Source organism: Aspergillus karnatakaensis (genome assembly GCF_047715665.1).
Source record: "Aspergillus karnatakaensis strain CBS 102800 unplaced genomic scaffold BJY04scaffold_87, whole genome shotgun sequence".
Taxonomy (NCBI): Eukaryota; Fungi; Ascomycota; class Eurotiomycetes; order Eurotiales; family Aspergillaceae; genus Aspergillus; species Aspergillus karnatakaensis.
This window is the reverse complement of record NW_027395799.1, coordinates 114,279-126,310: the sequence shown is the minus strand read 5'-3', so window position 1 is coordinate 126,310 and position 12,032 is coordinate 114,279. Positions and strand designations below refer to the sequence as shown.

General features: G+C 51.0%; 7 protein-coding genes across 7 annotated transcripts; 5 read left to right on the top strand and 2 right to left on the bottom strand.

Annotated features, from left to right (window-relative positions):
- The first annotated feature begins 241 nt into the window (after nt 1-241).
- Nucleotides 242-583, top strand: BJY04DRAFT_202605 (uncharacterized protein). The gene has a single exon (XM_073713227.1). It carries the CDS (start codon nt 285-287, stop codon nt 456-458), a length of 174 nt encoding a protein of 57 aa, XP_073565038.1. The 5' UTR covers nt 242-284; the 3' UTR covers nt 459-583.
- A 161-nt stretch (nt 584-744) lies between these two features.
- BJY04DRAFT_202603 (uncharacterized protein) lies at nt 745-1,769 on the bottom strand. The gene is made up of 3 exons (XM_073713226.1): nt 1,314-1,769; nt 1,011-1,240; nt 745-952 (listed from the first exon to the last, which is right to left on the bottom strand). The coding sequence occupies exon 1, from the start codon at nt 1,759-1,761 to the stop codon at nt 1,456-1,458; it is 306 nt and encodes a 101-aa protein (XP_073565037.1). The 5' UTR covers nt 1,762-1,769; the 3' UTR covers nt 745-952; nt 1,011-1,240; nt 1,314-1,455.
- Nucleotides 1,770-1,935: 166 nt separating this feature from the next.
- On the top strand, nt 1,936-2,947 carry BJY04DRAFT_224296 (uncharacterized protein; the record flags this gene model as incomplete). The annotated part of the gene is made up of 2 exons (XM_073717919.1): nt 1,936-2,195; nt 2,245-2,947. The coding sequence occupies 2 exons, from the start codon at nt 1,936-1,938 to the stop codon at nt 2,945-2,947; spliced, it is 963 nt and encodes a 320-aa protein (XP_073565036.1).
- Nucleotides 2,948-4,380: 1,433 nt separating this feature from the next.
- On the top strand, nt 4,381-5,377 carry BJY04DRAFT_224295 (uncharacterized protein; the record flags this gene model as incomplete). Its single annotated transcript, XM_073717918.1, has 2 exons — nt 4,381-5,274; nt 5,327-5,377. 2 exons carry the CDS (start codon nt 4,381-4,383, stop codon nt 5,375-5,377), a joined length of 945 nt encoding a protein of 314 aa, XP_073565035.1.
- A 282-nt stretch (nt 5,378-5,659) lies between these two features.
- BJY04DRAFT_202600 (uncharacterized protein) lies at nt 5,660-6,030 on the bottom strand. Its single transcript, XM_073713225.1, has 2 exons — nt 6,012-6,030; nt 5,660-5,956 (listed from the first exon to the last, which is right to left on the bottom strand). The coding sequence occupies exon 2, from the start codon at nt 5,907-5,909 to the stop codon at nt 5,679-5,681; it is 231 nt and encodes a 76-aa protein (XP_073565034.1). The 5' UTR covers nt 5,910-5,956; nt 6,012-6,030; the 3' UTR covers nt 5,660-5,678.
- An 876-nt stretch (nt 6,031-6,906) lies between these two features.
- BJY04DRAFT_202598 (uncharacterized protein) lies at nt 6,907-8,204 on the top strand. Its single transcript, XM_073713224.1, has 2 exons — nt 6,907-7,622; nt 7,686-8,204. Exon 1 carries the CDS (start codon nt 7,148-7,150, stop codon nt 7,619-7,621), a length of 474 nt encoding a protein of 157 aa, XP_073565033.1. The 5' UTR covers nt 6,907-7,147; the 3' UTR covers nt 7,622; nt 7,686-8,204.
- A 1,975-nt stretch (nt 8,205-10,179) lies between these two features.
- dmaW (tryptophan dimethylallyltransferase fgaPT2) lies at nt 10,180-11,838 on the top strand. Its single transcript, XM_073713223.1, has 3 exons — nt 10,180-11,134; nt 11,186-11,307; nt 11,363-11,838. The coding sequence occupies exons 1-3, from the start codon at nt 10,212-10,214 to the stop codon at nt 11,464-11,466; spliced, it is 1,149 nt and encodes a 382-aa protein (XP_073565032.1). The 5' UTR covers nt 10,180-10,211; the 3' UTR covers nt 11,467-11,838.
- The last annotated feature ends 194 nt before the right edge of the window (nt 11,839-12,032 follow it).

Sequence of the window (12,032 nt, the reverse complement as noted above, 5' to 3'; positions counted from 1 at the left end):
CCCCCCCAATCCAAACGTACGAACAGAGTACTGACAGAAAACAGGCAATGTTCATCCCCACCACCGGCGGCCGCTATTTCAGCATGTTCCTCATGACTGCAGGCTCTTACTCCCCGTACAACCTCTGTGTCTCTTGGCTCAGCTCGTCACTCCCGCGCCCACGCGCCAAGCGCGCCGCCGCCCTCGCCATAATGAACCTCATGGGTGCCGGCGTTGCCCACTTCTATACTTCGTATATGTTCCCGGACTCCCAGAAGCCAAGGTACTATGCGGGCGGGGGCATCATGAGTGGCGCTTGTCTGCTCTGTGCTGTCATGGCACTCGTCATTAAGTGGTACTTGGCAAGGGAGAACCGCAGGATGGACGAGGAGGAGCGGGAGGATCAAAGCACGGAGGGTGGAGTTCTCAGTCGCCGATTGGGCGAGCAGCAGGTTATCTCGTTTAGATATGTGCATTAGCGAGTTGTTGCGGATTTGTTACCGTGTGCAACCACACTGCAGGTTATGAGGAGCAATCCTAGCCAGCCCTTGAGAGCCCAATCTCCTGCCTTCTACAGCCCTATCGGGGTATTACGCCGATTGGTTCCTGAGTGTCAGGCTCATAATACCCTGCTCTCTAAGAGAAAGGAGCCAAGAAAGATTGAACTCCACAGGTCGGTTTCTAGCCATCTACGGACGCGAGTCGTTTGCGCAGACGAAGTAAACTAAAGTCAGACACAGAGGAGACCCTGTACGATAAAGGAGGCTCCGAGATGTAATCCCTGCAAACATTCATCGCAGAGGCAGAAACGCCCTCAGAGGTATGCAACACGAATCTATGAACTGTCTCCAAACCGGCAGTCCACCGAAAGCCCAGAAGTTATACAAGTCCCAGCTCAGCGCATTATCTTATGTAATTGGAATTGATCAAACATAAGGAGCGATCGATGACTGGTCAATTCAATGATATAAGCCGGCAAGAAATAGTCAGTACTGAAAGCAATTGCTGAAGAGTTGACTGGACAAGGGTACTTTTTGACACTTATAGCGCAGGACCAAGGTGTATTGCCCGACGCATGATCCCAATATGATTCATCAACACACCCTCCCTTCCACTCTTCTGACTGAGATCAAACGAAGGCGTCGAAAACACGTTCAGCGTTTTTTCGGGCGTGTCGGACTAGAAATCCATGATATAAGCATGGGGGATATCCATTTGAAGAGAGCACATGTAGTGCTCTGTACAGTTAGATACTATAACACTGCCACAAGGGTTAGCCTGGCCCTAGGTTGACAGGAAGAGAGAAGCCGTGGAGGATGAAAAATCGGTCTCACCTTGCTCGTGAATCGTCGGTAATGTCGGTAGCTGACAGCCTCGCCGCTAGTGCTTCGCAAACCATCTGTGCAAAACTCCTATCTGAGATGACTGGCTGGCCATTTTTCATCCTTTGGAACTGAGTTTTGGCTTCCAAAATCGCTACACGGTGGTCTGCGACGCGGAATCCTCCACCCCGGCTTTGCTCCCGCCTTGCAAAAAGGACTTGATTTCCTTGGGCAAGGACTTGAAGTCACGATCCGATGGGGTTAGAGAAAGAATTGGAAGCAAGTTACTTTGAAGGTCCTGTCGAACAACACGGCAGGCAAGCATGTGGGGCCGACCCCAGGAACTGGCGGCGGAAAGCTCGACTCTCTTTAAAATCTTGCCATTCTCGGCTTCGAAGCGAGAATTGAAGACTGACTTGGTGGTAGTAGAGCTAAAGTATGGTGGGTAAGGCAAAGACATGGTGGAATCGACTCTGGGGTAACTGTGGGTACCCCAGGCACCAGCCGGGGGGAGGAATCTGCCTCGAAAGGCGGTGAGACACGACAGTAGCGGCGATCGCGCGTTTCGCGACCACCTTTTGTGTTTTTTAATCCATCCACCCATCCATCTTGCAATGGCATGCCGTCTTGGCCAATGGACCAGGCTCCACTGCTTGAGCTTGTTCGTCGCCGACGTGAGCTTCTAGATCATCCTTTACTGTGGACTTTGAGCCATCTCGAATCGCTGGGCTGCCACTTTGATGATCTTGAGACCTCCACCTCCTCCACCTCCTCCACCTCCTCCGAGGACGCAGCTTTGGCTGAAAACCTAGCTCGGAATCTAAGTCCGGAAGGCAAGCTGCGTTCTCTCTCCAAGATTCTGCTGCGCACAAAGGGCGGGTTTACACTCTTTAGGTAAGAGATTGTCCACACCTTGGTGAACATGTGCTAATGGACCGAACAGGCGCGGCTCCTACTTCTTCCTTCAAGGCCGGCTAATCCACCGCACCCTCTTTCACGAGTTCCATCGCCATGAAACCACGTATCTCGCCTCCGACATGATAGGTTACATACATTATCCCAGTATCAATGGGGCCCGCTGGAGACATTGCGCGGGTCGTGCCCGAGCAAGCAAGGTACCTGGTCGGTATCTAGAACTCCTTGACTCTGCAACACCAAAGGATTGGACCAAAGACCCGATTTTCCTTTTTACTCTCCTGGCTATGGCGCAGCGTCAACAACGGAAATCTCCTAAACTTGCAAGGTGCGTTGATTACCCGCTCGATCATTTTATCAATACTGAGTTGTGTTCCCCGCAGACTCGGCTCCTGGCAACGAACGTCCTAGATCTGGAACTGGTACTCTTGTGCGAGGCTGAGATCAACGCTGATGTTCTTGATGCGCTCCGAAACCTAAAGACCGCGGCAATGCCCAGAACATGGCCTACCATTCGTCGGAAGATGATCCCATCCAAACCTTACGATACCTTTGCTGGCCGGCTCATGAACGAACTACTAGGCACTAATCCATCGGATCTGTTCAAGCATGCGAATGATACCACCAGTCCCGGAACGAAAAGACGATACAAGGGGGGTGAGGGAGACGAGGACAATGGTCCACACAAGAGTCGGCGGATATCAGACACATACAATTGCAGAGACTCATAGGCGGCGACGGAATCAATCGATGCGAGCAGGTGCAATGACTCCGGTAGAATCCCATCAACAGACAGGTCAACGTTGTGAGAATACCCTGCCTGTGGTTCCGAGTATCCGGTCCCCTCCAGGGATGTATTACCTCCTCAGGTAAACGTGGCCATGCTGAAGCGATGGTACACGAATCCTCGCGAAGCGATCATTTGAAACTTGGCGCCAACCTCCCTGGATCACTCTATCCTCGAGTTTACCTTTCCATTGACGAGCTGGTCTCATTAAACCGAATTCTCCCACCCGGCTCACTTGCTCGTCGGGTTGCATGGCCGATGAAATCACAGGAACCCAAGGGCAACAGGCAGAAACTTAATGATTTGGATGATTAGCATAGCTGAACATGCGTGTTCCAGCGGCCTGCTTCATCATAGAACTCATTAAAAGAATTCAAACAATGTAGACCTTCATTGCATGCGCAAGTCCATGGATGACTAGGATCGAGAGAATTCCGGAGAGCTAACCTTTCTCCACATTGCTTGATATAGTCAAAATACTAGGATCCCTCCTTGAGGCGACGCTGCCTGTCTTCATCTCTCCGCCCGCTCGTTCTCATGAATATGACCCCGATCCTGACTTGGACGATATGTGCGGTGGCTGGTGTTTAGGGCACTAGTTCAACTTTTACAACTCGGGCCGTATGCTTAAGGCTGAGATGAGAAGCCTTAATGAGATGGGTCCTGTCGAATGTATACTGGTCGAGCAGTTGCACGGACGATTGGAGCTGTGGCGTGAGGCATATTGAAGCTGCTTTTCCCAATATGCTTGTTTAATACAGCCATCCCGTTGCTTCTGCATGGCACGACCTTGAGCCTGAAATATAGCTGCTCTCTACTACCAACTACGTCTTCTTATCGGTACGACTGAGAACAGAAGCGTTGGGCAAAACGCGGGTTGGGTGGTCCAAGGTAATGGAGACATCTGGCTGTCGCCACGCGCACATGAATCACGCCGGCAATTGCAACCAAAGAAAAAGCAACTTTCCATATCTCAGCAATTCGGATATCCAGCCTAGGGTAGCCGTATCTCCGGAGCCAAGAGGCTGGTTCTTGTCTAGACTCGTCTCTGGACCGATCATCGCCGGATGCGGACGACCCTCAACCAACCATCTTGCAGCAGGGGATTCGAAGGAGCTGCCTCGAACACGAGTCCTGATTCATGCTAGGGTTGCACTCGCTTCAGAATCAGTCAGACTTTCTTTGTTGACAGCTTCCCCGAGCTCCGCCATGCAGCATCTAGACAGAACAACCCCGAGACAAAGAAACACCCCTGATGAAACTGATCTTCTGTCCACCTTCCTTGCAACTATCCTGCAACTACTGACACTTCCTGACAATTGAGTAACCTTCTCTTTTCTTGTCTCTTCCCTGCAGGGAGAATGGTTCAGCGCAGCGATGGTGGCATCTACCCAGGCAATAGCCACCCCGGTCTTTCTTTCCATAACCTCCTACAACTGCCTCGAGCTCTTCATATGGCTTCTCGACATCTTCCACCGACGTGACGGCGTCTACTTCTACTCCATGCTCATCGCGACGATCGGCTTAACCGGCTGGACTATAATGTGCTTTCTCCAGATCTACGCTGCAGCACACTACGGCATCGGCGCCGGTATCGCCTTCTCGATCTTCGTCTCCTGCCTTACCACCGGCCACGCCTTCACCCTCTACTCCCGCCTCCACCTGCTTCTCTGTCCGCAGTTTGGCTCCAGCGCCCAGCACCCGCGCCTCCTCCGCGGCATCCTCATCATGGTCATCGTCTCAAGCGTCATCTTCTGCGGGCCCGTGGTGGCCGCCGCAACATACCTGAACCACCGGCAGCTCCGTGGCGGCTTCTGGGTGTCTCGAATATCATTCACGCTCAATATTGCGCGCGAGTTCTTCCTGTATGGAGTATATCTAGTCTGCGCGCTCAGGCAGCTGCACCCGATTATCCGGGTGAAGGGCAAGGTGGGACAGAAGGTGATGCTGCAGCTGATAACGATTCAAGTGATCGCGATCATTCTGGATATCTTTTACTTGCTCATCAATTATGTTGGGGGGAGGATGCACATCACTGAGACGCTCCTGACGAGTGTCATGTCATTCCTCTACATGTTGAAGCTGAAAATGGAGTTTGTAATCCTCAATCGGTTGATTCTTTTGTTGACGAGTCCGGTCGTGGCCCTGGATTCGTCACTGGGGTTTGTGAGTATTGGTGAGGCGTCGACGACTACGGCAAGTAGTCAGAGAGTTGGGCTTTGTCTGGATACGGAGGCGCAGGCGCGCATTCAAGGCCAAGGTATACAGCAAGTATATACTCGATAGCACAAATTGATTTGGACCCCGCTGCCCGTCCCGGTAGATCCGTTCCCTGACAAACACTCACGAGTCGGGTGCTATTGACGCGTACTAAGCCTATTACTTTCGTCGTCATGCTGTCTTCGAATTGGCCACCAGGCTGTGGAGATTTATATTCGGCATCAGCGACTGTCTTGCTGCCAGGTCGTCTACTTTGAACTCGATATGGCTTTCTTGAAGAACAGTTGCGAGAGTTGGAGTCACGGAGAAGGTTGATATTTGCCTCCAAGAGCCTCTTTCCACAACGGCTGTTTCTTAGCACAGCGGCAGTGCCAACACAGCCACCTCCATGTGGCATGTGCTCCTCGAGACCAATCTAACCCTATACAGTAGGAGTCTCCAGAAGTTCTTTGTCTCTAGACCCCTCTTCGCCCCGGCCCGGGCCCATAGACCAAACGAAGCAGGGCAGAGTTGCACATCTCCCAAATTCCACTGCACGAGTGACGAACCATCCCCTGTCCGCTGTCCCAACACCCCAAGCTCGCCCCAACGTCAGGCACCATTCTACGGGGTATACAGATCTCGCGAGGCCCACTCTCGTGACACAATGTCAGCACCATCTGAAACAGACATAGCCCCCTGCTCATCCTTGCAATAAGCTCATCTACGTGTGGCTCTTGAGCTATTGGTATAGGTATTCGACCTCCCCAACCGATGCATCAGGTCCTCACATACTGATTTCTCTCCAGGATGGGGTCAGTATGAAGATAAAGTTCATGTGCTAGTCCAGTTAGTGGCTTCGGCACAATGGCCCCGAGGTTACAATAAAGTTTCCTTTGGCTCTTGGGCTTTCTTATACTCCAGCCAGGGCTTGAATGGCATAGCGTTTGGATTTGTATCCATATGAACAGGGAACGGCAGATGGGAGGTAGCACCATATATACACCCAATCATGGCAGAGATGAAATGGAAACCAAAAGCTCCTTCCTGTTTAAGCTTACAGACAAGGGAGATCACTGTCTGGGCAGGCATGACCCCACCGCAAGTGTCTGGAAACTTCAGTAGCAACGCCAGGGCTGTCAATAACCACCTCATCGGTAAACAGGATGCCAAAATCCAGCCAACCCAAAGGAAGCGCAATTGGGCAGCAGACGGAAAAGGTCAACGGCTCGCGTTGCACAAGCCAAGTGTTCCCAAAGAGTATTTAGCTCGGATAGGAGCTCGATTCCAAATCCTTCGCACGGCCCGCATGCAGCTAGCTATAGACTTTCTTTGTTGCAGCACTCACCAGGCTCCCAATGTAGATGCAGGACAAGGATATAGATGGGATGTCATCCCCACCTACTCGCAGCTCTCGTCCGGTTGTGCATTCTGCAACAGTCTCTCCCTCATGTTTCCCTCACCCTTCACGTTCTTTGCACACAATGCGCCCTGAAGGGGACCATGTCCCTCTGGCCCTCACGGCGATAGCAGCCTATATCGCCCTTGAACTCCTATTATGGATCCTTGATCTCTTTCAACGCCGGAACGGGCTTTACTTTTATTCAATCCTGGCTGGAGCACTCGCCCTCGCCGGGTATACGATCGTTATGACCCTTCAGATTCTCGAAAAGGGCGGCATCCGCGCAACAACAATGGGCATTGCGCTGACGGCGCCGACAATGATCACCGCGCATATCCTGACGCTCTACTCACGGCTTCATCTGCTTTTACGTCCTGAGTACGGAGCTGGGGATAGGAACGAGCGACTCCTTTTCTATATTTTGACTGGCATCGTCGTGACGACCGTCCTCTTACGCCGCCGTATTTCACGACCTTGCTGTGTGCGGCTGTCACGCAGGACTTTTTGCGCTTCGAACACGCCATACTTGCCGCCTCTCGATCCATGTTTGCTTGTTATATCGGCCGCGAGTTTATCCTGTGCCTGATATACCTTGTGCAAGCGCTCAAGCAGATCCACTCGATTGTGCGGGCAAAGGGTTCGGTCGGACGGAAGGTGATGATCCAATTGATCATTGTGCAAGCAATTATCATGGGCCTCGACACCCTCTCGCTGCTGGTGATATTCATTGGTCGAACGTCGTTTCGCATGTCGAGTCTGGTGGAAACAAGCTACATCGCGCTGCAGTATGCTCTGAAGATGAAGATGGAATTTGTCATTTTGAATCGGTTGATGGTACTGCTTCAGAGCCCGGTGGTGGGCTGGGGGTCGTCGCTGGACCCTGGTGGTCTCCTTGATGAATCGATGGCCACTTATATAGAAACCCCTACCACCCCTCAGGCTGACGCAGGGCGCCCAGTGCTGGTGGTAGGCCCAATTCGCTCTTCAGCTCCAAGTAATGATCTCATGTTTCCTTGATCTCAAGCATTCTTTCAGTCAGCTGTCAATCGTCCTTCTTCGTAGTCGCTCACGCCTTCCGTACCGGAGACATGGATTTTTGTAGGCCTCAGCCCACTAGACCACCTTCATAAGCACCTGGATGGACTTATTTTTTTTTTGTTTGAGAGTAGATTCACACCCTTCCGCCTTTAACGGTGCGATGAGCTCTAGTAGATACAAGTTCCGACATGGGCGCTGCACGTAGTGTGTAACGTTCTTCCGGAGACAGATGAGTGGTGAAGCAGCGCTGTATGAGAACATACAAAAAGTTCCAGCCAGAGTGCAAGAGAAAGTGACCGAGGACGGAGGTTACACTTTCCCCAACGTTCTGCGACCCAACTTGACGGGTTTGAGAGATGCCTTCCGCAGACAGAACAGAAAGAGGCTCGAGGAGCAGTGCGTCTCAGACCCATATCTCTTGTCTTACTATTAGAGACTTGGTGAGGCAGAGGGTTATCTGCGCCGTGCGGCTCTCGGTGGCGGCATAGACTGCGACCCTGGTAGAGTTGGGAACTCGCTTCAACCAGGAATTCGCGGTCGAGCTCGCAAAATGCGCTGCACAGTGCACAATGCAGAGTCTCACATCGAGTGCAACCTTAATATCTACTGTCTTGCCTCTAAGCTCTGAGATTGGTGGCTCGAATTCTCTACTAGATACTAGCCCCCTTGGCAGGCCAACATAGCCACAGAACGCCTTCAGAGACTATTCAGGGCACAATCTAACTTTGATAGCACGAGCTGAGGAACTGCAAGATGACCGGTTCTAAGCGCGAGATCATGCAAAAGGCCTGAATAACGTCTCACCTAAGAGAAATGTCGACAGAGGCTTCATGCATGTCGACAATTTAGTTCAGTCCTTGCCACCGTAAGCGCCAAATAGAAGAGATTCGCCTCTCTGGCAGCATCAATCTCTGACTCTGTTGAGAATCAGACCATCTACCCCTGCTAGATGCGTAGGGCCTCACAGATTTCTCTGCCTCCGACATAGACCGGTCGCAGCCATCTACATTCTAGAGAGCGTGCAAAGCAAATGGGGCAGTCGACTCCAACCGCGTGGCCCCCAACTGTAGCCAAATGCAACCTTGACTTGCGCAGACTGTGGGTCTGGCTTTTCTTGAAGCTCATCATTGCCTCCAATCCTGCAAGCTCCAGTTCTTGTGATATTTATACAGTCAGACAAGCCGCTTGGTGATCATTCCGAGCAAATACACTCGAGGCATGAGTTTGCGACCTCAGCCTCAACAACCTTCCTTATTGGATTTGAGATCCGTAGGATTCCAGCTATATTGATTTGATTTGAATTTCGCCGTCCGCCGGGCCGTTCCTCACATTGTCTGAGCCATGGCTTGTGCTAGAGACTAGTTTCGCGACTAATTCCACTTTCCTCATTGTAGATTAACTCTGCAGCAAGTCTGTTAACTCTGCAATCTGCTAGAATTTAATAAGATTATTATTCGGGAGACATAACAAGCTGGCGTCTGAAGGCATGAGGTACTTCACACCTGAGATTCAACTATATCTTGCTTTCTCGTCCGAGAAATCTAGGGGTAGATAATGCTCTCTGGAAGCAGCAACTGGACATGATAGACTTGCTTTTACGTATTAGCAACCAATCCTCACAAGGGAAACTCCCAACATCCTGCGATCGGATCAGTGCCTAATCGCGCAACAAGACAGTGAATACAGCATGCTAAGTGTCATATGTATTATCAAGATCAAGCACCCTCCATGATAAGCCCAATTCATGCAATGTCGTCTGTCAGTCCTAGGCCTATACGTCTCACAATCCTATCATCCAGAACATTCCGAGGAATCTCATGCCTGCAGGAACCTGGACACTGCTTTAAGATACCAATAGCAAGTTGCGATTTAAATATACAAGAGATGCAGGTATCATCCTGCCAGGACTTCTCCTTCTCCACTGCCCCGCAATCCCTTATCGCAACCGAAATTCTCCAATGACAATGACCATTATTATACGGCTACAATGACCCCCGAGACTTCTTATGTGGGAATTCAGGCGGGCTGAGGAAGTTCATCGCCCGGATGTAACCGTCCACCTTCTAGAATATGCCTAGCTGATCTTGGCCCTAATCTATCCTATCATAGCGTGGCGTGGGGGCTTTGGTAAAACATACATGCTAGTATACAAGCAGTAAGATGAGGCGCTGTATGAGGGCTTTGATTTGCATACTACCCTGAAGGTATAAAGGTGGATTGAACCTCTACCTTGCATTCTACCTTGTAGTTGCATTGTTAGTTCACTCCATCTGCATTCTTCTACACTGCAAAAGCCCACACGAGAGAAATCTACAGCAAAATGTCCTCAGTTGAAACGGCCAACAATGCCTCGTACGCGGAGGCCTACCAAACGCTCAGCTCAATTCTAGACTTTCCCAACCAGGATCAAAAGCTATGGTGGCACAGCACAGCCCCGATGTTTGCGCAAATGCTCCAGGTCTCAGGTCGCTATTCTCTCCACGCACAATACAGATTCCTCGGGTTTTACAAAAAATGCATCATCCCATTTCTCGGTGTCTACCCTGTCGACGGCACACAGGAGCGGTGGATGAGCATTCTCACCCGATATGGCACGCCCTTTGAACTGAGCCTCAACTGCTCACAATCAGTTGTGAGGTTTACCTATGAGCCTATCAACAACCTAACAGGAACGGCAGAGGATCCCTTCAACACACATGCAATCTGGGATGCTCTCGCACACCTGCTGCCTCTCCAAAAGATTGACCTCGAGTGGTTCAGGAAGCTCAAGGCCGACTTAACCCTCAACACTGAAGAATCAATGAAACTCCACTCCACGCTCGTCGGCGACGATATCATCCGAACACAAAATAAACTCGCCATGGACCTGAACCCAGACGGCACATTCGTAACAAAGACATACATCTACCCAGCATTGAAAGCCCTCGCGACAGGCCGTTCCATCCACGACTTGATCTTCTCATCCGTCCGTGATCTCGCAAAGACCTGCCCCAGCATCCTCCCACCCCTCTCCACCCTCGAAGAATACCTCAACGCCCGAGCTCTCAAGGAAAACAACACAGCTACCCCTCGCCTTATGTCCTGCGACCTGCTCAAGCCCACCAAATCGCGAATCAAAATCTACGTCCTCGAACAAACCGTCTCCTGGGAATCCGTTACCGACCTGTGGACACTCGGCGGGCGTCGTCAAGACTCCTCAACCCTAACCGGTCTCAACCTCCTCCACGAACTATGGACCCTCGTTCAACTACCAACCGCTCACATCCCCTACCCGGGTGGGTTTCTACCTCTAGACGCAGAAGTCAACGAGCAGCTCCCGTTGATGGCGAACTTCACACTCCACCACAACGATCCGATGCCCGAGCCGCAGATCTACCTGACGACATTCGGAATGAACGACATGGCCGTTACCGATGCGCTCTGCGCCTTCTTCAAGAGGCAGGGGTGGGATGAGTTGGCGGAGGGGTATAAAGAGGAGATTTGCTCGTTTTAGTAGGTTCCCTACCGATGAAGTTGAGCGAAACTAACTCTGTACAACTATAGCCCCCATGCAAACCATGCGTCGCTGAACAATCTGCACGCGTACATCTCGTTTTCCTATCGCAAGGAGAAGCCGTATCTTAGCGTTTATTTGCAGTCGCTGGAGACGGGGGATTGGGCTGTTTGTGAGTGATTTACCCTGTTTCGTGTCCTTGAACCTTCCTTTCTAAATTATCATAGCAAACTTCACGAGTCAGGGCAAGGAGAGCAGCGGCAATGAGATTCCTGAAATCGTGATTTCGAATCTCGCGACGGTACCAGCAGCAACGCCTATTGCTGTCTAGAGGCATGAGCTTTCCGGGGGTGAAAGTAGGGTTCAATCCCATGCTAGTCAATGAATAGGTGGAACAGATCAACAAGACTCTTTTCATAGCTTCGCATTTAAATGATTATCCGTAGTCTTGACTCCGGTTGTCTAAGAGACCACCTGGATATTGTTTTGTTGACGCGTTATAGCTGCGGACGCGTCGTGCTCATTGTTGCCTTGATGCCTCGGTGCCTTGAGCAAACAATGTCTACGGAGACCGGCATCAAAGGTCACCACAATATAGTATAACTAGAGACGATACGATCGTATAATCCCCTCTGTATGCTTGGTATACTTGTTGGAGTCGTCTAGACTGCCTGAGTGGGTTGAAGGGGGGTAATGAACAAGACGTGGAATGGCCGTTGAATTAGCCCTAAATATATAATGCTCACCCTTCTTATCACGACTCACCAACTGCCCTCCTTTGGGGTAGTGGGGAGCTCTAAAATGCATGACTTGATGGACTCTAACATTTAAAGCGACTTCACACGCTTGTAATATACCTAGTCAACTACTTAAGCAGATTCAAAATGATGGGAATGG